At 40.0% G+C, this 26,818-nt stretch overlaps 3 protein-coding genes across 3 annotated transcripts in view; 2 read left to right on the top strand and 1 right to left on the bottom strand.

The window, feature by feature from the left end:
• Nucleotides 1-1,759, bottom strand: part of LOC109461821 (serine/threonine-protein phosphatase 6 regulatory ankyrin repeat subunit A-like) — a 42,592-nt gene extending 40,833 nt beyond the window's left edge. Inside the window, exon 1 of the mRNA XM_019758282.1 lies at nucleotides 1,687-1,759. Coding sequence (XP_019613841.1) covers nucleotides 1,687-1,713 — 27 coding nt within the window. The 5' untranslated portion in view covers nucleotides 1,714-1,759. The remainder of the gene's footprint in view (nucleotides 1-1,686) is intronic.
• On the top strand, nucleotides 1,719-11,280 carry LOC109461820 (bifunctional coenzyme A synthase-like). Its single transcript, XM_019758281.1, has 10 exons — nucleotides 1,719-1,930; nucleotides 2,868-3,237; nucleotides 4,274-4,488; nucleotides 5,379-5,510; nucleotides 6,355-6,544; nucleotides 6,902-6,966; nucleotides 8,713-8,797; nucleotides 9,302-9,399; nucleotides 9,986-10,132; nucleotides 11,043-11,280. The coding sequence occupies exons 2-10, from the start codon at nucleotides 2,892-2,894 to the stop codon at nucleotides 11,112-11,114; spliced, it is 1,350 nt and encodes a 449-aa protein (XP_019613840.1). The 5' UTR covers nucleotides 1,719-1,930; nucleotides 2,868-2,891; the 3' UTR covers nucleotides 11,115-11,280.
• Nucleotides 11,281-18,325: 7,045 nt separating this feature from the next.
• Nucleotides 18,326-26,818, top strand: part of LOC109461759 (fibrillin-1-like) — a 49,755-nt gene continuing 41,262 nt past the window's right edge. Inside the window, exons 1-12 of the mRNA XM_019758151.1 lie at nucleotides 18,326-18,355; nucleotides 20,003-20,113; nucleotides 21,035-21,505; nucleotides 22,177-22,299; nucleotides 22,622-22,728; nucleotides 23,080-23,153; nucleotides 23,490-23,626; nucleotides 24,093-24,239; nucleotides 24,594-24,794; nucleotides 25,352-25,558; nucleotides 26,003-26,101; nucleotides 26,380-26,580. Coding sequence (XP_019613710.1) covers nucleotides 22,191-22,299; nucleotides 22,622-22,728; nucleotides 23,080-23,153; nucleotides 23,490-23,626; nucleotides 24,093-24,239; nucleotides 24,594-24,794; nucleotides 25,352-25,558; nucleotides 26,003-26,101; nucleotides 26,380-26,580 — 1,282 coding nt within the window. The 5' untranslated portion in view covers nucleotides 18,326-18,355; nucleotides 20,003-20,113; nucleotides 21,035-21,505; nucleotides 22,177-22,190. The remainder of the gene's footprint in view (nucleotides 18,356-20,002; nucleotides 20,114-21,034; nucleotides 21,506-22,176; nucleotides 22,300-22,621; nucleotides 22,729-23,079; nucleotides 23,154-23,489; nucleotides 23,627-24,092; nucleotides 24,240-24,593; nucleotides 24,795-25,351; nucleotides 25,559-26,002; nucleotides 26,102-26,379; nucleotides 26,581-26,818) is intronic.

The following is a 26,818-nucleotide window of genomic DNA, read 5'->3' as shown; positions in this document are numbered from 1 at the left end:
TGTAGGGGGGGGGGTAACAATGGCACAAATTTCGGCCAGCAGGGTAATCAGACGTAATTGGTATTACTTTGGGATGCAATCAGGTAACCCTACTTGTCAGGCATGCGATTTTAGGTGGGTACACAGTCAGGCTGCGGGCAAGGACCAAGGTGGTTTTGAACAATCCGTAGCGCATCGGATTGCCTTGTATTTGACGCTTTTCCTGAAAGCAGAGCGCACACATCTTTAGTATTTGAATCTTTTCCTGTTCTGTGGTTCCTTAACTCTATCCACAATTTCATATGAACATCTAAGTTCCGTAATCGACGCTTCTAATGTTTGCATGTGTTGTCCGTGAATTTGGGTTTACACGATTTCTTTATAATTTGCAAGCGTGTGCTTGTCAGTCCTTGCTTTACAGACGTTTTACACAACACTGATAGTCAGGGAATAATCTTTAGTGTATGTATCATTGACTATGACAGCTTTTCAAAACGTTATTTGACTGTAAATCTTTGTAAAACGGAGAATGGTGAAAGGACGGCGTCAATCAACCCCCGCAGAAATGGCCTCGTCCGTTGCCATGGCAACGGGCGTGGTTACGCAATGCAACTTGCGCTGAAAAATCGGACATTAAATCCTGGACAAACATTGTTCAAAAATTGGGACCTTAGCACTAATCGCTGATTTTTGGTGAATATTTTTCATTTCTAATTAAGGTCTCATTCATGAGTTTTTTCCATACATTAGAAACCATGCATTAATGAGTGACTTACGAGACCGTGTTCCCTATGATCCTACATTAAATCAATCGATATCTTTCATGCTATGTTGAGCACACGTACTCTACATCTCATAGAAAAATTGCCAACGACTTCTATACACACAATCCCCTTTTATGGGAAATACAAACTGCACCTAGCGGCTGCCCGCAAGAGGCCCTCCCACGCTGCAAACCTACGACCGCACAACTCACAACACTGGACTGTGCACGTCCGACCTAGCGCGCGGCTGCCGACAATTACGTCCTAATTTCATCAGTTACAAACAAGCTTTCACCGCTTTGACGTTTTACATCAGTTGGGATGGCTAAAAGGGAAATTCTCACCAATAAAAACACGCGTTCATACAGCCGCTTAGTTTTTGACTTGGCACTCTTTTAGGGGGTACACTCGGAGTAATACATGAATGAGACCTTTATGTTGTCTTACTTGAGCGGAAAATCATAGCCACACCCCCTTTCATAAAATGTACACTTTGATAACGAAAACGTAGTCTCGTAATGTTGTTTACTTTCTCTCAGACTGTTGGCTATGAGACATAGTAAACAACGACGCAGGAGGTTGGGAAAGAATTTAGAATTGATGGACAGAAGGCCAGGGCCGGGTCAAAAACTTTGGGACACACCAAAAACAGGGTGGGAGGGCGGATGGACAAAATAACAGGAAGACGTATAGGAATTTGCTTCGCACGTTAAGTGCACTGTTTAGCGGCGAACTACGGAGGCAAACGACAAGGACGCAAGCTTACACGACGCAGAAGATGATATCAACCACATAATTGGGGTAAAAATTGATTTACTGCATGAATCTTTTAGATCGTGTTTTGGGGGGAAGCGATCAGGCAAGACTGATTTTGATGCTGCCCTAATATTCCCTCACTTAAACACCTACAACAGCGTAATAAAAGCAGAAAAAGCCACCATACCTCGTCTATAAGTTGTTGAATAACCATGTTATCCGACGGTACCGCGCGATCCCCGCTGTCTGCTGTGGTTTCTGTGGGAGAAGGGCGGAAATTTCAGGAAAATACGGAGACCAACTTTTCACAACTGCTCCGAATCCTTACCGCCATCAATGTCTGAAATTACGTAACCTGATTGGTTCAACTCGTCACGTGACAATATAGGCTATAGGTGAAAGGTCATCGTCATACAGGTCAATCAGAACAGGTGAGGAAACTCATGTTTAAAATGTGCAGAAATAAGAACGTTTTTTCTGCATTAAGTATAACTATTTCGTGAGCAATTTGCCTTAGAAGTTATCCTTTAGGTATGGCCAGTTCTTCATGTCATTTTTTGCATCCATAGGGCCTGGGGAAGCACATTTTTACCTAAATCTGTGTGCAAGCAGGATAACTCAAAAAGTTATGAATGGAATTTCATAAATCATAATCTTCAATGAATTTCTGATTTCTATTCTCCATAGATACTGCCAAATTTAAACCAGACCCTATTACAATTCAGTTGAGAGTTGATCTTGATATATAACGTTAAATTATAATACTCTCATCTGCCGAATAAACATACCCCCCGGAATAAACGTACCCCCCGGACAAATCTTCAAAATCAAATAAACATACCCCCGGAATAAACGTACCCCCCGGAAAATTACCAAAATTGACGGGTATCCTGTGTCTCTTGTACTAAAATGCACCCTTACTGACATGACTGATATATGCACAAATCTTTTTAATTAGGAATTTAAATAGACAAAAAAAAAGAGCATTTAATATTTTGTATTTTGATAAGCACCACCCATGACAATAGAACATTCAGACGAATTTATGCACGCGGTGATTGCAAAAACCGGCCCGAAAATTACAAGTTTCTCGCTACAATATGCGTTTATAAACGTCTTCACGTCGATGATTTGTCAATGATTTGTCGATGATTTTTCACATGAAGTTGAAAAAAATTACTGGTTTTCAAAAAATTAATAAACGTACTGTGCATAATAAGAACATACTGGGTGGATGTTTGGGCCCCAAAAAATAAACGTACCCGTATGTTTATTTGGCAGATGAGAGTATATGTACTAATCCTAATAATATTAATATAGTGACTATTTACTAATCTCATTGTTATGTTTTGCATCATCTTTTCACAGATATTCGGGTACAGTGGACATGCAATGCAGACAGCAACTTCTAAAGCCTTTCATAATTCTAGATTGTTGGTGACAAGTATATTACATCAGACAAAACTTTTGAGGGGCAACAACGTTCCATCAGCAAGAACTTACAGGGCTAATTCTACTCGGAATCTGTCATACAGAACAGACTTTTTACCTGCGAAGTGCATTTCTAGTGGTAGATATTATTGTACAATGCCTCCAACCAAAGGGCCGTACCAAAATGTGTGCATGGGGGGCACTTTTGACAGGATGCACGAGGGACATTTTTTGCTGCTAAGAGAGGGGTGTCGTCTGTGTGAGGGGACGCTGACTGTGGGGGTTACCGATCTATCCATGATACAGAGTAAGTATTGTTTTGCTGTATTTTTGTTTAGTTGTTACGTGGTTTTTTATGCTGAGTACGCAAACACGTACAAAAACACACATACATGATACACATAATTTTCTGGCCATTTTTCCTAGTCTTACAAGCTAGGGTTAGAAATGCATACAGTCAATGTCAAGCTATAGGTTTATGGATGCTATGAAAACTGTTTCATTTTGATTAGCAACCAAGTAAAGAAAAATATCAAATTGCAAGCTGTAGCTGCAGTGGGGTCGTGTACATGTAGTGCTATGGCAGAGCAAATTTGACTCGGAACCAAGAGGTTCCGAGTTCGAATCCTGCCATGCCACCGATCTTGTGCCCTTGGGAAAGACACTTAACATAAATTTCCTCTCTTGATTCAGGTGAAAATGAGTATGTCTATTGTCCATTCATGCGTTTGTCTTCTGTGTTGGCGGCAACATAAAAATAAGTTGAAAGAACTTGAGTGTGCCGTCACCATCATGTGATAATTGTTGGAATAAAAAAAAGCTGTAGAAGAATTGCTCTGATTTTAGTACCTTCGTGAACATGTAATCAGACTGAAATATGTCATGTGTCATTAGTATATCATTGCAGAAAAACAGTTTTTATTGATTTTACATTTAAATGGAGCATCAGTGACATCTGAAAATGAATGGTTTATTTGAGCATTTTGATCAAGTCAAAAATGCATCGCAGCCAGAGGCTGAATTAAGTAGCCTCCTTCGCAGTCTTGTTGGGTGGGCGTCGTCGTTATTTTTTCTCTGAGCGACGCGAGTAATATGCGGCCGCGAGGGACGATTTGCTGCCGAGGGAGTTTTTGCCACGGCAAGGATTCGCGCTCCAACACTCAGAGAAAAAATAACGACGACGCCCAACAAGACTGCGAAGGAGGCTTAAGTACTTTTCACATATTGTAAAAACTGTTGGCATCTACGTTCTTTACTGATTTATGCTAAATCTTATCTTTGCTATTTAACTTTGTAATACTAGTAGCATGAATATATAACATTTTGTTGACATCCTGTTGCAGGTAAGATTCTATGTGAGCTGATCGAGCCTGTAGAAGTGCGGATAGAGAATGTTCGTCAGTTTCTCAGGGACACCAAACCCAGCATGGCGACTGACGTGGTCCCCATCTCCGACCCTCTGGGTCCAGCGGGGTGGAACCCTGACATACAGGCCATCGTGGTCTCTACAGAAACAAAGAAAGGAGCAGATTTTGTCAATGAAACCAGAAAGAAAAAGGTATTACTAGTAGTAGTTGCTTTCTTGGCATAGTGTATGTTATTCTATTACATTAATACATGCTAGCCAGGGCTCGAAATACTGGGTGCATCATCTCACTAAAAGAAGTTATAAATTGTTAAAATAATCGAAAAAACAGCTGAGACATTTTGGTCGTGATTAAATGTAGAGAACGTGTTTGAAATACAGACTACGGCTTGTCACAGTGCACCTAAGCGAACCCAAATTTGGAGCTGCGCCCCCAATAATTTTTTCTTAGGTTTATTTATGTCAAAAGATGTATTGTATAATAGTATACAGCATATTCTTAACATCTACATTTGTGTAATTGTCAGAAAGACAAATGTAAAATCATTCGTCTACCTAGTACTTTTCTTTAGAAATGTAACATAATTAGTTTTTACTGATATTCTACTTATTTTATCAGATGCACTCAAAAAATTTGTTGTGCACCCAATACACCTATTCCCAAAAATGAATTTTGAGGCCTGCTATCAAGTTGCTTCCCACACATTTTATGTTGGATCCTAAGCATTATATCTAAGAAAACATAATATTATAAAATATCTGTTAAATGAGACGACAGAGCTCACTACGACACTTGCCAAAGTGCAAAACTGGAAGGGTGTGTTATAGTAACTTATACCGTAAGGCAGTTTCCTTAATTATGCAAAAACATTTACTTGATACATGTACTAGTACTACTAGCAAGTAGTAAGAATCCTGTCTGACTGCAAAGCTACTAGTACACGACTCAACAATTAAGTGTGAAATATAAATCCTGTAATGCTATGATTTTATCCAAAATATCTATTTTTTGCTTCTTCATGTAGTCATACACTCAGAAATCTTTAGATGTTACTAATCATAGCTTTTTTCTTTTCTGTAAGGGACTGAGTGAACTTGCTGTACATATGATTGACCTTGTGCCTGAGCCCTCCCCATCTTCCTCAGAGGAACACAAGGTGTCCTCCTCCAACCTCAGGCAAAGGCTGCTGGGAACTCTGCTCAGGCCAGTACAGGTAGGAAAAGCATGTCGGCAGAACGCACTGCACCTGCGCGAAACCCGTAATGTATTGTACATAGCACTTCGGGCAGAATGTCTCATATAAGGTCGTATTCGCGCATATAAGGTTAACATCCCGTCTGTAGTTTCCAAATGTTATGTAGGAAAATATATCCTTTGCAACGGGCAAAATTCTGATGCAACGTTGACCAAAAATCCACCAAAAATCGTGAAAATACAGGGTTCTGCGCAGGCGCAGTACGTTCTGCCGACGTGCTGGTAGGAAATATAGTCAGTGTCGTTGATGAAGGTTAGACATCCAGGTAAATAAACAATACTCATAAGAAATTCAAACTCTACTGCTGGATAAATTACGGAGATAATTTCTGGACATTTGTTTATTATTAGAAACCTCCACAAGTATACAAGTGGAAGGGTGGGCAAAACAGTTGCATAAACAGTTTACAAATTACTTGTGTCACTACTTTTCTAATAAGCTTTTCTATGGAAAAGAAAAGTAGTGACACATTTGCATCTGGCTGATTCAGTGCGCTGCTGACCAAGATGGCGGCCACTCAGCTTATGAATACATGGCGAGCAATCGCGAATAGTGGCGGTACAACTCGCGCAGGGGCCGGTTGACACTCAAAACACCCCGGCACGCTAGGAATCCAGGGACGTGCAGAGTTCGGACTCAAAGTGTTCCGGCACGGAGGATCGCATGTTTGTTCATTTGGCCCAATGCACCGCTCCGCGACTGTTGTTAGGGCTAATGTAAAAGACTGCAAGTTAGAGAAGCCCTGCAACAGTCGCCGCAGCTATCCGGTTATCCCTGTACTTACCCTTTCCTTTTTTTTCAGCCAAAGCCAGACCTCAGGTGTCATCCCTATGTGTTAGGGCTAACAGGTGGGATTGCGTCAGGTAAGACTTCTGTTGGTAGGAGACTGCAGGGGTTGGGAGCAGCAGTGGTGGACTGTGACAAGTTGGGCCACAAGGCTTACGAGCCAGGGACAGCCACGCATGGGCAAGTGGTGGAAACATTTGGCCAAGGTGAGATGCAATTGACATAAGTTTAGTACAGTAGGGGAATCATCATTGGATAGTTTATAATAGCTTTCAAGAATGCTTACAGATATGCAAAGGTTAGGTATAACAAGTTGTTCAGTGTAGCATTAACAGATGCAAAGCTGGTGTGTTATGCCAAAGGGCAGTTATGACTACATGTATACAGATACCATACCACTATACAGAATGATATAAAGTTATGACTATATGTATACAGATACCCCTATACAGAATGATGTATAGTTATCAGCAGTAAAATTACTAGTATTGTAAAGCATTACTTGCTAATTTGTACTAAGCAGTTTGGATCAGTGTTGTTTTTTCCTTATCCCACATACACAGATGTGTTAGCTGAAGATGGTACAATCAACAGGAAGGTTCTGGGACCAAAGGTGTTTGCAGACAAGGTGGACCTTTTAGACCAATTAATCTACTTGAATGCTTTGTGACTGTTTTGTAATTAAGGCATGTTGAAATGTAGAAGCTATGTTGGATCCTAATTTTTGATGATAAGGCCACACCAATTTAATTTGTTGGTTCTCGGATTCGCCTCTTCGTTTTTTTCTGTATTTGACAAAAAAAAAAAATTTGATTCTGGTCCTGAATCAACTGAAAAATGCTCATGTTTTGCCCCCAACAGTTGTGGAAAGTCCTTTTCTTCCTAGTTGTTACAGTTTTCCCATCTATCATTGCAGTGGTTTGATTAAAAGTTCAAATTCAATGTTTAAATTTTAACCCAGCCTTTTGTGTTGACTTCATGGCTCATTTTGTAGCATTTAAGCCTATAAAAGGATGCCTAGACCTGTTTTTATTTTATTTTTTTTCGCCCTGTCGCTTCATATTTTTTCTGAAAAAATCCGAGAACCAACAAATTAAATTGGTGTGGCCTAATGTTGTTACCTCCATGAAATGGAAGGTATTGTTTTTGGCGCGTCTGTGTGTGTGTGTGTGTGTGTGTGTGTGTGTGTGTGTGTGTGTGTGTGTGTATGTGTGTTTGTGTTTCCGCTTTTTTGTACCTTCATAAGTTCATAACGCCTTCATGGATTGTAGTGATATTTGGTATGCTGGTAGGTGTTAGGGGGGCGAAGGTCAAGGTCAAATATGGGCCTCCTGGTGGATGGCCTTGGTAGTGCGGTAGCACTTCCGGTTTAATGAGGAATCTCCTTTGCAACCAACAGATGTGTCATTGTGTGGTTATCGAGTCAGTGCGCTTGGGACTCGGTTTGGTTAATGGGGTTCCCTCAGGGGAATAGGTGACCTATTTGAGGGTTAGGGTTTGTATTAGCTGCAGGCCTGATTAGCTGTGTGTTTGAAACACTTAGTGTACTGTATACAAAAACTCATATTTCATGGAGGCGTGTCTGTCTGTGTGTGTGTGTCTGTATGTGTGTGTGTCTGTGTGTTTGTGTTTCCGCACATTTGTAGTCAGCATAACTCCATAACGCCTTTATGGATTGCGATGATATTTGGTACGCTGGTAAGTCTTAGGAAGACAAAGGTCAAGGTCAAATATGGGCCTCCTGGTGGATGACCTTGGTACTGCAGCAGAACTTCCGGTTTTTGTATCTTTTGTCCTAAACATGCTATGGTCTTGACTTTTTGGTGACAGATAGCTTTTCCTGTCAGGAATAAGTGGCGTGAGTTTGGTCCCCCTAGCAGCTTGTTTTGGAACTGCAGGAGATTTTCGGGTGAAATCTTTAAAAGCCAAGTCCAGATAGGAACAAGGTATTATCATCATTTTTGGTAGGTAGGTAGCTGAGAGAGAGATGTACATAATTAACTACAAATTATGCAAATGATGACTTAATTTGCATAATTAATGAGGAAATTCTATAATTACAGTGTTTTACATTATAGTACTTTCATACATGCAATGTATGTAATCTATGGCAGATGGAACATCAACAGATACCAATTATGCAAATGATGGCCTAATTTGCATAATTAATGCGAAAATTCTATGACTCCTTAGTGGTAAATGATGGGAATTTCATACTTGGTACATGTGTAAGTTAATCAAAAGTTAACATCACGATGCATTTATTATGTTAATGTGGAGGTAATTTACATAATTAAAGAAGAAATTTACATTTACATGTCAAGCCCATATTTCATGGAGGTATGAGATCTCGGAACTCTTGTTTCAATTGCAGGCCAAGCTCCAAGCCCTGAACAATATTGTCTGGCCAGAGATTGCCAGGCTGGCTAGAGAAGAAATTGCAGCACATGCAGAAGCAGGTGGATATTGTTTGTTATAGCCTACTTTTTTTCCTAATGCATATAGCATTGGTGCTGTATGGCAAAAGGTAGCCTGGGTACCATCCTGGTTAGTTTACGTCTGCTCCCACAGTCGCTACCACCAACCATGAGGCTATATGGCAAAAGGAGAAAAGTGAAGCCTACTTACAGTCAATAACTTACAGAAGATACAATTCTGTGCAACATTTTTCACTTCTTCTAGAAGAATCCTATAAGGACCATGTTCCTTATTCTGCACACTGAAAAATAGATGGCCATAATGATTAGTAGTTAGATTAACTTCTAAGTCAATACTTTGCAAAAGTTGTTCACTATTTGTTAATGGCAATTGCTTCATTTCTTGTAATCTGATTCTACAAAGTAAGGAAGCTCACCTGTTCACACTGTAGTTGGCTTCAGGCATAGCAAAATAATTATTTAATGTTTTCAAATTGTTTCAAGTTTTCCGATGTTCTGTATGTGCTAATGTTTCCTCTGCTGTAGGGAAGAGTGTGGTAGTTCTGGATGCCGCAGTTCTCCTGGAGGCAGGGTGGGAGACCTTCTGTCATGAAACCTGGGTCAGCGTCATTCCAAGGAAGGAGGTACTAACTGGTATTTCTTAATATCTATCAGTGTTACCTTTCAATGTCTTACCATACAGACCACTGCAGATTCTGGGGTAGAAATAGATGCAAGAAATATTGCCTGATTTATGACTTTATCAACCTTCCTCTTGCTGCCTATACCTACATGTATAAGCAACAGAGAATTTGTAACCAAACAACTACATGTACTTCACTGTGCTCCAGGTCAATAGCCATCAATACAGTAAGAAATTAGAAAGGTAACATTTGCAAAGCAAATGCATAATGTTTACCTTCGCATAAGGTCTGCTCTGTTAACTCTTACTCAAACACATTCATATATGTGGTCAGACAGGAGTCTAAATCACTCCTGATATAAAATTGCAACATGATGTAACCCAACACCAGTTACCATGGTGACAGACGTCAACAAATCAAGTCATTGGCCAGGTCAGAGGTCAGTGTTTGGAGGAGAAGAGGAAGAGGAAACTGAGCAAAAACAATAAATATGTTTTCCTTTACTTAAGTAAACACAATAAAACAGGTTGTGTAGAAAAAGATGAATGTTTGCTTTCTTGTATTTTTGTACAAATGGTGTATCCAGGCCATCAGGAGGATAGTAGAGAGGAACAAGTTTACTGAGGAGGATGCAGCACGGAGGATTGACAGTCAGATGAGTAACCAGGACAGAGTGGACCGTGGTGATGTCATCATCAGCACACTGTGGGAACCAGAGGTCACCCAGAAACAGGTTTGTTTGTTTGTTTTCAAATAACCGGTAAACCACCTTTAGGCGTAACACACCAGTTTTGTCATGTAAGTACAAGCTGTGTAAGACTGGACTGTAAGGTTTGAACCACTCACACCGGAAAGGACCCCTACTCTTTTTGAGAAGTGCAATGGGTTCTTAAATATGCGTGGGGTGTGGCTCTCCCCAAACACGGGATGGATCCCTAACTGAGACTAGGTACTCATTTCCACCTGAGTGAAGTGAGGAAAGTCGTGTAATAAAGTGCTTTCCCAAGGGCACAAGATTGGTGGCATCGGGTAGGATTTGAACCAGGGATCTCTTGGGTCTGAGCCAAACACTCTATTGTTACGCCACATGTCCCCGCTATAATAGTAAATACCGGTAGTATCATTTAGGCCACACCGATTTAATTTTATGGATGACATCAGGATCCTCTGAAGACCCCCAAACTAGTGCGCGCGGGCGAATAAAAAAATTCCGGCCAAAAATAAAAATGCTACTAAACCACAGGAATACAAAGCTGGTATTGTGAATTCGCGGCAATACATAGCGACGTATACGACAAGACGGTACATATGCTGGCTTTTTGCGGAATTTATGAATCAGCATTGTTCGTATGTACTGAGTTCTTGAGTCGTGGATCTTCAGTAGCCTGGGTGCGATCCTCCTGACCTTAGTTACCAACGGCTCAGTATTGTCACTAACTACCATGGACTACCCAGTCCTAGAGCCAGGCCAGAGCCTTGGAGAACGTGATCTTTTTTTCTTTTTGAGAACAGGCAAAAATTAATGCGCGCGCGGATGTCATCCATAAAATTAAGGCGGTGTGGCCTTATATCATGATAAGTTGTTTTTTCATTTTAATTATTACTAAAAGCTTTGTTTTATTCTGTGTCTAAATAACTAACAGGTGGAGAAGGCGTGGGCCCTACTCCTGGACAGGATACAACAAAGAACTGAGAAGGGAGCTTCCCAGCTGTGACACTATCTGTCACCTTTATTATAAACCAAGTCAGAGAGTTCCAACCTTAGGTCTTTCAGCGTTCACATGCTTTAAACAATAAAATTTCTCTAATAGTAAAATGTTGAACTTTATTCCAACAAAAGGGTTACACATGTACAGAGATCAAATTTTCAACAATCACTGTCTCCTTCATCAGGATAATGAATGACCAATCACTTCCGAATGTAATCTGGCAAAAGTTACCATGATTACAGACACGTGACCTTATTCACACAAGACTTTACGGCGTAAATGTACGGATACGTGACGTTAGCAATTGATTAAATATGCCAGGGAGTTTCGTTGAAGAGATTCATTTGTCACATATAGCTACAGTTACTAGAGAATTCTTTCTACAAAAGGCAGTGCACATACATTTGGAAGGTGCCAAGTTAAACCAGACTGAAGTTTGGGAGCTCCCCAAGACTTACTTACCCTTGCTCCGGAGGGAGGCTACAGGGGGTGGGGCCCAGCAGACCGATGCAAGTCTCGGGCCTAGTCTTGCGCTCTCGCGAGACTAGGTCATTCCGTGAACAAGATGGACTGATAGTCATCGAAAATTTGGAGGTCAGTATCCTTACCCTTCCAACTAACTTGTCACTGTTGAAAGAATTCTCTAGTAACTGCCAGGGAGTTTATATCGTCCACCGTGTCTGATGGCTGGAGTGCCCTGATTATGTATGGATGCATATGTGTTGAGAAACTTCTGATGTACCAATACAGACGAACTTTCATGATAGATTTCTGTAATGAAAAGATATGGCTGGCTAATGTTGTTTCTCAAAGATAGATAGTTTTACACATTGTCAGCATAAAAGACACAGTTTGTTGGTCAAAATGAACCATAGCAGACCTGCCTATCCAAGTAAGTATATACATTGTAATGTAAACTTAATTATTTTGTTTCAAAATTATGTTTTAGAATATTCCTGTTCAGGTTGTAGTTTGGAAATTATTCTCACTGCCCTGATATAAATTTCAACATTTCTTTTTTGGTTATGAATGGACAGCATTTAACGTTTAGATTTCTTTTGCTTACAAATATCATGATAATCATTGTACAATGTACATATTACAAAATCAGCAGCAACTGCAGAATAATGCCTGGATGCCATATTTCTCTGATATGTGCATACAAAGACTACCTCAACAGTTGAGGCTCAACTACTGTATAGTTGTGCAACGACTGATGAAGAAGAGCACAGGACTTTAGATAAAGTTAGGATACTCAGAAATTGTGTTGAAATCACCAGTTACTAACACATACCCTCAGGTGGTTTGGCAGGTATAATTAGGTGAGTAAGACTGCATAGAAGACCCTGACTAACACCATGTACATTTAGGGTGGATCCAGCTTTGCTAAGAGCACAAAAGTTCGAAATTCCTGTCTCCAGACCTAGTGTTCTTGGGCATTACAGACATTCAACATTCGGTTGACATGACATAGAACACATATAACACATGTTACAGGATACAGTGTACTGAAAAGCCTTCAGAAGAAAAGTCCAGAATGTGGGCCAAGGTAGTAGCCCAGGTGTCACTTGACAGAAAACAGAAACACCTATTAGAAAGATGTGATTTGATTAAACAGGGTAACAACTATCAACAGTACGGTTCTAGTTTGTTTGGAAGTGTGCCGCCCTCTCTGATAGCCGACCGCGGGACTGCCACGTTTTCGCCCAACGACGGGCTTATATAGCAGCTAATTATAGACCCGTGACGGAGACTGGAAGAACCACTGGCAGTGCGGAGTCCACGCCTATCATTATCCACACTACGTTGATCTTAGAGACCTTCGTGTGACTCACAACAACAGTTAGGATAGCTTAACCTAAATCTGAAGAGGAGCTTGATTATTATCACTGACCTTTACTGTAATTGTTTGTCTCGTTTTGTGAATATGTGCGTGTGTGTGTGTGCGTGCGTATGTGTGTGTGTGTGTGTGTTATATCTTCTGCGCCTTTTCCTTTCTGAACTTCATTTATCCCATTGTTATATGACTATGAATGTATACTATTAGATGAATCACTGCGCACGTGTTATGCGGCTGTTGCCTAACGTATACCCAACATCAAAGGTCTCTGGAGCTTATCCTATCCATTGTGTTGCTGGTGTATTACAGCGCCCAGTCCTATTCAGCATAGATAAGGGTTTAAGGTGTTAGCTTGTGCGTCAAAGTAAGACAGGAAATTAGTAATCCACAATGATAGAACTGTCCTGTGACCTAAAGGTCGTCAACATTCACAAATCTTTCATGTGAATGTGTCGGGATTAACAACACAGTCACATAGTTATTAATGCACGTCCTTGACAGTTTTCTGCATTGAATACTGGTTCATTTAGCCTGTGTTACACAAGCTCTCGGCCGGAGGTAAAATAAAGCAGCAACTTTGGGGCGGCCGGCCGCCAGGAGCGTGATTAGTCAGGCTACTGGTTCATTGACTGTTATTGGACACTCGTCAGGCAAATGATTGAATAAGCCTATCAACTAACTAGTTAACCCACCAACCAACCAAGCAACCAACCAACCCACCAACCAACCCACCCACCCACCCACCAACCAACCAACCAACCAACCAACCAGCTGCAGTTGACAGAATGAATTAAACACAAGAACTGGTTGCTTAGTGACAAGTTAGATCTGGAGTTAATGAGTAATCACCTAGCTTCAGTACACAGGGAACCAGTAACACCTACAAATGTAGCTTCAGTGTACAGTGAACCTGTGAGTGAGTGAGTAACACCTGCGTGAAAATAGTATACAGTTCATTTCTCTCTTTAGTATACAATCTACATTCTATATTATGGCAAAACGCCTTTATGGATTGTGATGATATTGGTATGTTGGTAGGTCATAGAAACACAAAGGTCAAGGTCAAATATGGGCCTCCTGGTGGCTGACCTTGGTATTGCGACAGACTTCCATTTTTTAAAAATCTTTTGACCTGAACAGGCTATGGTCTTGGATTTTTGGTGACAGCTTAAAATATCCTGTCAGGTGGTTTGGGTTTTGCCCCCTAGCAGTTTGTTCTGGAACTGCAGGGAAGTTTCTGGCATTCATTCTCTATTCTATTCAAATTACAATATTTACATAATTTCTAGGGACAATAGAGAAGTGTTAGACGTAATCATCCTGTCCCTGCTACGTCATCAGACGCAGTTGAAAGTGCGCAGTTCAATCTTGAGGTCTGCAGATTGCTTTAGGGTAAATCACCAACAAGACCGGCTCTGCGCGTTTCTGTCACAAGGCCGTTCACACGTCAGAACGCCCGGGATACAACTTACAGAGATTTCCTCCTGCAAACACCGAAAGTACAGGATACATTCAACTATGGCGCCGTCGGAGGCATGTATCTTACTGTCAAAATGTGGCAAAACTTTTAAGGTACGTATTTTTTTTACACCAAGTGGTAAATATTAAGCATTTAATCAACACGTGTGGCAGAGTGTCAATATGGGTGTTGCCCATAAAGTGTAATGGTTAGTGATATTTACACTGAGTTGCAGTTGAGTAGTCACTACCACAGTACATTTGTACACTTTTGTGTCTTTAAACTGCATTTTTCAACAAGTACAACAAATCATTTTGCCAGCACTATTAAAACGGCCTTCAAGAATAGACCCCGTGTGCTGATCAACTGCTTGGTTTAGTTGTTATTAAGAGAAAACTAAGTATGTTACAGAAGGGCGGAGACACTAATGTAGGATTACGCCTTCTTGCGGGCACAGTTACTGTAGCAAAGGGGACGATATGAAGTGTATCAAGCCGTACCAGAGCCACATGACTCAAAGATATAGTAATGAGTGGCTGTGTCTTGTAGCCATTATTAATTGCTGGGAAACTAGTTGGCCGTCTATATCGGACAAGGTCACACAAGTTGTCCCAGTACTAACCCAACAAACTGTAATTGGTTAACCCAATCCAATAGTTTCCATGCAAGAAATAATACTAGTATTCAGATGAAACCTAAATAAACATACTTTCTGTGGTATATGAGTTGTACGTTGTTGACAGATGTGCACTATTTCTATAAGCTAATTTCCGACTATTCTTTTTTAACAGCCTGTGTTGGGCCCTATAAGCGCTATGTTGTGGTGCAGACAAGTGGAGTACACTTCACTAGACATGGCAGAGCTGACTTGACAGGTCAGTTAATCTACAGTGTTTATCAAATTTTGTACTTGTTTTCCAACACAAATTCATTTCCTCATTGTAGAATATTGTACGGCAGTCGGCGTTTCGTAGTGCTTAAAAACAGACACGATTAAATGTGCAATATGTTATTTCGTGTCAAAATTCGCTTAGTGATAACAGCCTTATTGTTCTTTTTTCTTAATTTCGAGACACAGTTTTATAGTATTCCCTACATTTTGTAGCTATGTCGTTATTTTTCCTTCACACAACAGTGTGAGAAAGGTGGGGCTACAATCAGATAAGACTAAACATTGCTGGGAGGTGTCTTCGTTTTGGAGACAAACAATTACAACGTTAACGTGTAGAAAGTTAATGAAGCGAAAATCAGTCTGACGAACTTAAGACTATGGTTGTCCAATGTTTCCTACTATTTCACATCATAAACAAAACAAATGTTGTTGAAGATGAGACAATCTATGCCCGTTCTAAAGATTTTGAGAGTAGAGAAGACTTCATTTATAGTAGAATCATATCAGAGAAAGCTCGAGTACATGTGGCAGGGCCGAACAGAGTTCCCAATGGGTCATGGCCGCATTAGTTATTCTTGAGATCACAACACTTACATAACATAAATACATGTTAGTTGCAGTAAAAAATCATTTTACTGTCTAAAAGCTTGTGAAATATACAAATAGGTACCTAGTGTACTGTGTATACACGACTCATTGAAGTTAGTATAATCGTATTTTCACCATTTTTGACAGCTATACTGACGGTTTTCATTGAAACCTTGAAGCTCGAAATCAGGCACAGACAGTTAGATTTGTATTGAAGAGCTGTCAGAGAGAGACAGACAGACAGACGGACACACCAAAAACATCGATTGCCTGCATTTTTCACGGAGGTAACAAGCGCATTGTTCTTTGTATATATTTTACCCATTTTTAAAGAAAGTATAATTTGACGTTATCTTTTGGGATGGGGGTGGGGTTAAGTATATAATATTTCTGACCTATATGCATACGCACTTGCACACTGTAGTAATAACAGCTAAAATTACCCCTCATTATGTTATTACCGGTGACAATAGGTACCTTGCACCCTAGTCGTAGTAGGTCTAAGCTAGTAATCAGATCGTAGAAGGTCAAATCACGACTATGTTATTGTTTTCAGCCCTTCCCAACATACGCAAGTACCATGATTAGGTCACAGCAAGTAATTTTTATAGATGACATCAGTGCGCATAAATTTTCGCCTGAGTTTGGAAAAAAAAAAGAAATTTTGTTGCCCTCTGACAGTGGTCAACATGCTGAAAATGGGCAAAGATGTCTATTGCTTCGCCGGAACGTAGATGGCAGATAACTATGAGAGAGGAGACAAGGCTCTGATTTAATGTTTTAACTTTGATGCAGTGATGTATTTCATTCATTTTATATGTTCTTACTGAATCAAAGCAATTTGTAAAATGCCTGAAAACTTTTATTTTTCAACATTGTTTCAATGACAAATGGATGTTGTTAAGTAGTTGGCAGCAAACTTCGCAAAATATATACGTACCATTTCTTAATGTTTAACAAGGCTTATGATGTCAAAATGTGAAAAATAATGTATATGTCTAGGAATCTTGTTTTTTTTGCCTGCCTTGTTTTTTTCGCCCTATCGCAGCTGCCCTATCGCATTAGATTTGGAGTCTGCCGAAGATGTCATCCATACAATTTACTTGCCTTGGCCTGATGATCTATCACGCTGTTCCTAACGCCACACCTAAGGTTGTTGACATGTCGGAGGGACCCACCAGTTACTGACGAGGGTGATTTTGTTATGCCCAATTACTGGTGTTAGATGTGCGATAGCACGTACGCTAACAATAGACATTGGAATGCCTCCGCGTCATTTTACGTTGGCGGAAACAAAACTAGGACTCATAAAAAAAGTTGACAACAAACAGCAGAAATCTTTTTACAGTGGTATCTGTATGAAATTCGATGGTAAATTTTATGTTTTGGTTTGTTTCAGTCATACTAAACATAGTTTTAAAACTAGGATTCAGAAAAGGTAGACAACAGATAACAGAAATATTTGTACAGTGGTATCTGTAGCGACATTCAAATGGTTTTTTATATATTTTGGTTTGTTTCAGTCATAACAAAATATACAGACTGGGATCGTTGCAACTAGTTTTAGTTTTCTGATTTGATCTCTTTTAGAAGATTACAACCTATAACATCTGTGTACATAATATCACCAGGGTCCATAATATCGCCACCTTGAGAAATAGTGTGCTTAAAGATATTTTTACTGCAACATACTTTTGGTATGCACTCCTTCACACGTCAAATGTACATACCTAGGGTATGTTGCAGTAAAAAACATCTTTAAGCACACTGTTTCTCAAGGTGGCGATATTATGGACCCTGGTGATATTATGGACACAGATGTTAGTTACCAACAGAATACGTACGTGCATTTTCTTCTTGAGTTATATGACTTTCAATTAGTGCAAACCATATTGCGATTTTCAGGTTTTACGTGCTTTATGTTAGGACTGAATTATAAGCATATATTAGGGTGACCATCAAAATGTATTGTGTCCGAACGTATGTCAGCATATTGTTGAGGTGTGTTCATCCGTTCTACAATCATTTCCCTTGAACACACTTCATAGTCGGATTTGAGATACTTCATCTAATACTCATACTTAACCTTGCCCCCAAGACAGGGACAAACCCAGAATTAATTTTGATTTTATTGAAGTTGCAACAGTGCACTACAGTGGGACAAAGGCAGCTGTTGCTGGTGTTGTGTCCCACACATAGAAACAAATACAGGACATGCAGACAATACTCATTTTCAGTTGAGTTAATGGAGAAAGTCGTGTTAAGTGCCTTTCCAAGGGCACAAGATCGGTGGCATGTCAGGACTCGAACCCGGGACCGCTTGGTTCCGAGTCGAGCACTCTGACGTTCCGCCACACGACCCCACTACGACCCAGTATATATAGTATGTATTTATCGTTGTTTCCTGCAGGTGCAGGGGAGTAAGTGAACATTCTTCCAACAACGTTTGTCAAGTCCAATAGGATATCGTGAGTACAGACACTGACACAAAGAAGTACAGGAAAACTACCAAAAGCTTTTGTGTTGTGTGTGTTGGTAATACGTGTGTATCATTTTCCACCCAATGGTCTTACTGTCTGTGAAATGCCACAGTGACTGCAATTTTGTTGCATGTACTCTTATCACTTACATGACTTTGATGTGTGAATTTAAGCCCACCGTCTCCTTATGTATTACTTTTCATATTGGATTTATCCATACTTCATCCTACCAATGCCATTACCAGCACTATTTATAATAGATAACTTCTTGCCGCATCATAATACGTATTTAATCACAGTACATATACTACATGTTTGATTTGACTATTGCTTCATATGTGCCTATGAGTACTAAACGGTTCATTAACAAGTTACTATCTGTGTCCTTTGTTAATAGATAGCATTTCCAGCAAATTGTGTACATAACCTATGGTTTGACTAAAAGTATCTACTACGTATACATGCATTTTAACTATTTTCATGTCTATGACAATTTCTAATATTTTCACGTTTCACCCATGTCTTAATAGCTATCATTTTCATGTCTACATGTATGTCTTCTGTTTATGGTTATGCCATTTGATGATATTATAATATAACTGTCTTTGTAATATAGTGTTTATCGTACTACTAATGACATTTCTTGCTGTTTTTGACATATCCATTTTATGTGGTTTCTTCTTATAACTTGTATCAAAGTATTTCTCTTAATGTATGCATATCAATTTGTGTCTTACATATTTTGTAACATTTCAAATCATACTCAAACCATACAATCATGCATTTCAACTCAAAGTCTTCTTGCAAAGTTTCCCAAAAAACAAAGACCTTGAAGACATAACGAACGTCTCTTTCAGGTTCATCAACACACAACTTGCTTCTGTCTCCTGGCATTTTAAATTTCTTTTCTTCAAGTAACACACAGTTCTTTTTCATTGCACGTAAATCCTAATACCCTGTGGCGCTAGCAGATTTTCCGCATTCCAGCGCTTGTTTGCATTCTAGCTTATTAGAATATCGGCGTGCGAGACCTTGGGCATAGAAAAATAGTCTGCAATTTTAGGGATAGGGGCAGAATCAGCTTAATGATGTTCGGCGTTTCTGTCTACAAGATCCATCGGATTGCTGGATGAAATGCTAAAAAAATTGCCCTGTAGACCGCCATAGAGTTACGCGGCATTTGCACTGTAGATACTGAATCGTCGCCCGTGGTCTGTCCGGAATGGTAATGTCTGTCGTATTAATACTACATATTTGGGTGATGTGTTTTTCATAATGCCATGATAGTGATATAATTGTATTCAAATACATACTTTCAACACAGGAATGGAAACTTGTGTTTGCTATATATAGTCGCGGGTTATGGAATAAGTTGAGTTGATAAGTTGTTCAGTGAGGTATGCACGATATCAAGGTATTTGGTTGCCCCAGGATGTCCCCATATCAGCATGGTACATGTATACAGTACTATAAGAATGGGTATACAGTAATAAAGCATGTTTTTATGACTATGTATACAGAGGGGCTATGGTCATTTTCAGTTCAGTCTACTTCAGCGTACTACTATTTGATGAGTAGACATTTGGCTTTGATTGCCCATTGTCATTTCTTTATACATGATTTCGTAATGCGTAGAAAAAACGATTGCTACATCCACGGAGGCCACGACCGATGCTTCTACAGCTGTCCTCACCACACTGTCCACCTTACGGGCACCGACGCAGACGGTAGAGACAACTTCTGCAGGTAAGGGAATAAAATCACCGATATTACTCTGCCACTCACTATTTACTATTGGTGTATTGTTGTAACTCCGGTACCTTTGCTGCAAGGTCTGCCTCGTCCCCCCGACTACCAGAGTCGGTCATGGGACTAGGTAGGTAGGAAGGTAGGTATTGAATTAGCAAGATTTAGCCATTTGGCTATCACTTCAGTGTATATATGATGTTTGTTTCGAACACCTTTGGGCGGAACACACCAATTGTGTACAGTAAGTAAAAAATACGCAGGACAGGACTGTAAGGTTAATAAGGGTAGTGGAATCTTTAAATAAATAACGAGGTGTGCATGTGGCTCTCCTCAATCACGGAACCTTCGGCTTTACCTCGTCCCATTCGAGAGGAGGTCTCTAAAGCAAAGACAGCTACACTATACTCATTGTTAGCATCCTTCACAGACCTCTGAGGAGGTGGCGTTAAGTTTTTTCCTGAGAAGGCGGCGAAACCGTCTTTCCCGGCAAAGTCCCTCGGTGGCAAAACCGTCTCTCGGTGGCATAAATCGCGTCGCTCCCCGAAAAAAATTGAAAAAAGGTTGAAGAAGTCCCAGGGAAGGAGGCTAACTCAATGTCGCATCAGTCAAGTAGGGGAATAGTTGTAAAGTGCTTTCTCAAATGCTCAACATTGGGTTGGGGTCTGCAAGGGGTTCTATTAGATCAGGACTGACCTTCAAATTCTATTCTCAGTCAACAACCCTAACCGCAATACTACCTTGCCACCACAATGCATGGCTAGCTCAATCTATAAGGGATTTGAAAGGTGTTTTTCTTAAAAGTTTATTATCTCAGACAGGTTAAATCTCTTAAATGATCAAAAGCACAAGGATTGTAGACAAACACTGTCACAGTGACACAGTCACAATTTGAAAAAAAATTCAACTTGTCATCTCTAGGCACAACAGTGATCAGTACCACTTATTCAACAACCACAACGCCTCCTTTCACCACTGTTCCTCAAACAACACAACGTTTGACAACTTCTGCCAACACAACCGTTAGCACAACCACTGCACCAACAACAACAATCCCAACTACTCCACCAACTACTGAGATAACAACCACAACCACTACTCCAACCACCGAGACAACAACCACAACTACTACAGCAACTACAGTTACAACAGTTACTACTCCAACTACCGAGACAACAACCACAACTACTACAGCAACTACAGCTACAACTACTACTCCAACCACCGAAACAACAACCACAACTACTGCTGCAACAACCAGAGCACCCCATCCCTGCGACAGCGGTCAACACAATTGTGGTCCAAACGAAGACTGTGTCCCACTTGGCCAGAGCAATCGTTACAGATGTGAATGTAGTCATGGCTATTTCAACAACAGCATAGAATGCGAAGGTTGAAATCTTTACCTCTTCCTGTCAACTTCTTCTGCTATCATTAATTAATCAATCTTAATCTTCTTGATTAATTAATCAATCTCAATCTTAATCTTCTTGTGTTGTCTGCATTTGAAATAGATATTAAATAAACGATTCTTCTTTTAACTACCCAAAACTCACAAATTTTGGAAAAGGTGGGGGGACATTACGTCTTCCATGGTTTACAAAAGAGAAGTAAAACCCTTCAGACTGTCTGACAGACATAGTTTTACAAACATCTATAGTTTTACACAATTACCTTTTATTATGTAGATTTGGTACTCTTTCAATTTTCTTTTTTCGTTATTTGCAATTAGCCCTCGGGCAGGAATTTAAAACTTTACTATCATCATAGCAATCTATTCGCATGTTTGTATCACATCCCATACGTGGATAAGTGTATCTAATTTGTATATCCCTATGTATATCTTTTTTAACTACCAATTTCTCTATATGGTAAATTAAGTGGATAGCACGGTTACAATCCCACTAATTTACCAGAAGGAGATTCAGAAGTTCTCTATATGGTGAATCAATGGGATAGCACTCCTACTATTCCATGAATTTACCATAATGAGTTTTTTTGAAGACAATAATTTTCATTACTAAAAATAACTAACCAAAGCTAAAATTTCTGCTTTTGTGTAGAGGATGAATGTGTGATGGGGAACCACGGTTGTCATGAACATGCTGACTGTGACAACCGTCCAGGCAGAGACCACAACTGTACATGTCGACCAAACTACCATGGGGACGGACGGATATGCAACAGTAAGTTTCACTTTGTGACTATTCTGAGTTTAATCAATTTATTAGTGCACCAAACGATGTCAATAAAGGGCCGCTCACTCGGTGGTTTGTTCGGTGGTTATCGCAGCTGACCAGGGATTATCTCACCATATACCCCGAGGATAAACTCAAGGCGGGGCATTGCCATGATTATCATGTAGCCTATCCATACTTAATAAAATAGTTACATTGTAGATATATCGTACATTTTTGTGACAAGACTGCTGAATGTTGCACAACACATCTATAAGTGCCTATAGCTATTTAAAATGATTTTCAGATTTTCATTTGATTTTTCTTACAGGATTGGTTATCGTTTACATCTCCATTGTGATAATAAACCCAGAGTATGCAGATGTACACAGAAATCCGGCTAGGGAAGCAGCATTGCAACGATATATCCTACAACTGGTAAGTGATAAAAGTGCAAACTTCTAAAAAATGTTTCTAATACGCTTCTTGTCACTATGGTGGGGCACTTTCTAAACATGAAGAACCGCAAGCCACTGGTATGAACATTTTTGCTATCTCTGAAAGTCTTGAAAACACGTTCTAATACGAGAAATGTGTTCTAAGTGGCCTAAGAGTTGATATGATAGCTTATTATTGCTACCATAAACATCCAGATGGCCATGCTGTAATACCAATATAATGGTATTTACATTTAGATATCGTCTGTGACTTACTGGGAACTGTTCAAAGATCGTCTATTTTTTCACATTCACTATGAACAAAATGTATACCGTGATGGTTGTTTTACAGTTGTGGAGCATCTTCGGTTTTATCACTCGAGGTGTTGGACACTTGCTCGTCAGTTTTAACATAATTTACATACGGTACGTATGCATTGTTATCTAATTCGCGTGCAAGTCATAATTGTCAATTCTTGGCAATGGCGGTTGTTATTCGCTATGTGCAGTTAATACGAATATAATTTCCATGAATAGCAAAGTTCTTTGATCACAACCATTTATTTTTTTAGGAGCCGACGTTTCGATGACCGTCTGTCATCTTCATCAGGGCAATTCTTGACAGACGGTCATCGAAACGTTGGCTCGTAAAAAATAAAATGGTTGTGATCAAAGAAATGCTATTCATTCGTTTACCAACGTGATGAAATTATCTACGGATATAATTTCCATGTCTGAAAGTTTTTCACATGTGTATTGTAGGGAAGGAAGCGTTGTGGTCGGTATAGAGGTGAATGTTACCGAACCTGACGTGCCTACCCTGGATGACATGTTCGCGAACATGACTGAACTTGGGAATTTGACCCTCGACACCAACCGGACTATAGTTGGAATGCAAGGTTCGTCAGTTTGAATATGTGCACATTTTAGTGAAAGAACTTAGTTTGTAGTCATGTATGGGATCATTACACAGTATTTCTCTACAAATGTTTTATATCATTTTAACAATACACTAATTATACACGACAAAGATTTACAAAGTGTTACAAAAATTTAACACAATTACAGTTGCATGTTGTAAATGCGTTATTATATTACTACAATGCGTGTACTATTCCCCATTCTTGTGTAAATGTCTATGTTTATGTATGACCTCTGACCTGAACCTGACTGTCTCTCGCCATGGTAACTGGTGTTGGATTATATAATGTTGCAATTTTATAGCCTTGTGGTGATTTCATGTATGTATGTATGTGTTTTAGTAAGAATTAACAGAGCAGACCATATGCGAAGGTAAACATTATGCATTTGCTTTGCAAATGTTACCTCTCTAGTTACCTCTAATCAATCCCATCTTCTCTCCAGCCGAAGATATCGATGTTGCCCCTGAGGAGTGTGAGGACGGGACGCACAATTGTTCTGCAAACGCAACATGTAAAGATACATACGACGGATTCATCTGTACATGTATGGAAGACTTCATCGGCAACGGGACACATTGTGAACCTGATCGTGAGTGAAAATTTTTTTTACACCAGCAGTGGTTCATAGTATTATCACTGTCAGACACTCGCCGTCAAAGGAAAATACATCTTGTACGAAATTTCCAAGGCAAATTCCATCAATATAGAAAGAAAGCATCGAGTGATCGTATTGAGGTCACCTGGTGGCGCTGAATGGAAGCCGCACACGACCCTTGCGACAGTTCCTAAAAAGTGTGCGAGGAGCAAATATGATCATGTGTATTATGTGATCATTGTAAACCCTGCATCAATTCAGCTCTATAAAAGGCTGCGATTGCACGGGTATTGTTTGTTCAATAAATTAAACCATTTACAATGTATTATCATTATTATCATACCACAGCATGCCCAGGATTAGATGGTTACGTACCCTTCGGAGATGACTGCTATCACTTCAGTAACACCACCACGGACTATCCGGGCGCCGAGCAAGGCTGTATCGCCAACAGCGGCCGTCTGGCCAGGGTCTTTGACGACGACACGCACCAGTTCCTCGTTGACTACATTGAAACCTACACAGATGGAGCAACGAGTTATTGGATAGGTAGGAACCTAATTTACTAAACTGATGTGCCAGGATAATACTAATTGGTGGATACACATTTCTTAAGAAGTAAAAGAGACGACGTACCAAGTGCTTATGTGGTTGACTTGGAGATGTCTGTATATGGCACTTGCAATAAGAGCAATTGTCATCGATGAACATGTCATATCTACACACCTTACACATCTAACAGTGCCCTACCATACATGATTGAACTTTTGAACCACATGCAGTGAGACATCCGTTTGCTCTTGACTATTTGTACCAACTGACAATTAGGCACGATCGTTGAGCTGTTATATTTTAACTTGTCGAACTATTCTTACTTTTTACTGGTATCTCTTAGTCTGGCAATCTTTTGTATAGATTGTTCCTGTCCTAGTGTTTTACATATAAATATGTCTCTTACTGAATTTGTTGTCATTTCACAACACAATTCAGCCATTCTGGCAGCTATGTTTGCGACAGTGTTGAAATAAACCATATATCATACAATACACATGAATGCAACCGAATTGAGTTTGTTTTCAAACAGCTCTGATTGGTGTATTCTGCAGGTTTAGATGACAGGGCGGTAGAGGGGCAGTTCAACTACTCGGATGGAACTGCCTTGGGATCCTTCAACCGCTGGCCGGCTGGCGATGTGGGCCCGTATAACCAGGAAGGGAAGGACTGTGTGCTGATGGCTAAGGGACTAACAACACCGTGGGACTGGGTTCCAGAGAGATGCGCAGATCCTGACTACCTGTACATCTGCGAGTTTGGTAAGATCATCCAAGGCATCCTTTCTGTATCTGTATCTGTATAGCCGGTATAACTGCCCTGCAGCGTAACACACCAGCTCCGCTTAATCAAAGCTATCTGATTATAATGCCCCTACTGTACGTGGTGACAAAGAGTTCCACTCTGCAATAGTTCTAGGAAAGAATGAGTTTTTGAACACCTCAATCCTTGGTTGATAACTCTAGGGGGCCCTCTAGTACTTGAAGGCATGGCTATTTCTAGCCTTTTCTGAGCTGATAATGAAGACTCAAGTAGATTGAATTCCAATTCCAATACGACTGATTTATCAGTACATGTAATTTATATTAATCAATTGCCCACAAAGAAAAAAAGAGACCCCTAAAACAGCTGTAACAAATTTTTTTTAAGACGAAATGTGTCACAGGACGAAAGTTGTACTCTATTGCACATCTACTGTATTTTAGTACCAACCACAACTACTGCAGCACCAACCACCATCGCACCGAACGTTACAAATGCTACAACAGTCATCACCGTGCCAGTCTCCACGGCGACACCATTCTGTAAGTAGCCTTCAAGACATAAATTCAATTTTCAAATTAAAAACGAGTTCGAGTCCTGACATCGATCTTGTGCCCTTGGGAAACTTTAAGGCACTTGACATGAATTTCCTCACTTAACTCTGACAGTCAATTGAAAATGTCCTGTCCTGTATTTGTCATCTGCGTTGATGCCGTGTCTAGTCATGAAATGTTGGAATAAAAAAACTTGCATCGCTGATGATAACCCCCAAGAACCAGCAATCCACAAACCCGTCCCGTTGTGATATTTTCACTTCCAGCGTGCCAGGGCCATCCAGGCTACGTGCCGTTCAACAGAAGCTGTTACCTCTTCAGCAACAGTTCCACAGACTACGAGGGTGCGGAAGATAGCTGTGTTCTATATGACGGTCGTCTCATCAGGGTCATGAACAATGAGACTCACCAGTTTCTTCTGAACCACATCCTGACGTACATCAACCAGTCTGTCAGTTTCTGGATAGGTATGTGTGAAATTTTTTTAAAATATTCAAATCATATTTATAGGAAAATAAAACTACTGGATAAATTACGGAGATAATTTCCGGACGTTTCAAGTGACATCCACCACTCTTCTTCAGCATCACTAATGAAGTAACAGAATTCGTTAACTCATACGTAGGAGCAACTGGGAAAAACAGTTGAACATGACAAGGTTCATATAGTCATTGATATGTAAAGGAGGTAAGGTAGTTCCTATAT

The sequence above is a fragment of the Branchiostoma belcheri genome, unplaced genomic scaffold (assembly GCF_001625305.1).
Source record: "Branchiostoma belcheri isolate BF01 breed outbred unplaced genomic scaffold, Haploidv18h27 scaffold96, whole genome shotgun sequence".
Classification (NCBI taxonomy): domain Eukaryota; kingdom Metazoa; phylum Chordata; class Leptocardii; order Amphioxiformes; family Branchiostomatidae; genus Branchiostoma; species Branchiostoma belcheri.
Note: the sequence above shows the minus strand (reverse complement) of the source record. Positions and strands in the feature narration are given on the sequence as shown.

Excerpts from the sequence above, each read along its gene's own strand:
- LOC109461820 (XM_019758281.1), top strand. The coding sequence starts at position 2,892 with ATGCAGACAGCAACTTCTAAAGCCTTTCATAATTCTAGATTGTTGGTG. Across the intron at positions 8,798-9,301 it reads TGCAGCACATGCAGAAGCAG|GGAAGAGTGTGGTAGTTCTG; the intron begins GTGGATATTGTT and ends CCTCTGCTGTAG. Across the intron at positions 10,133-11,042 it reads CAGAGGTCACCCAGAAACAG|GTGGAGAAGGCGTGGGCCCT; the intron begins GTTTGTTTGTTT and ends AATAACTAACAG.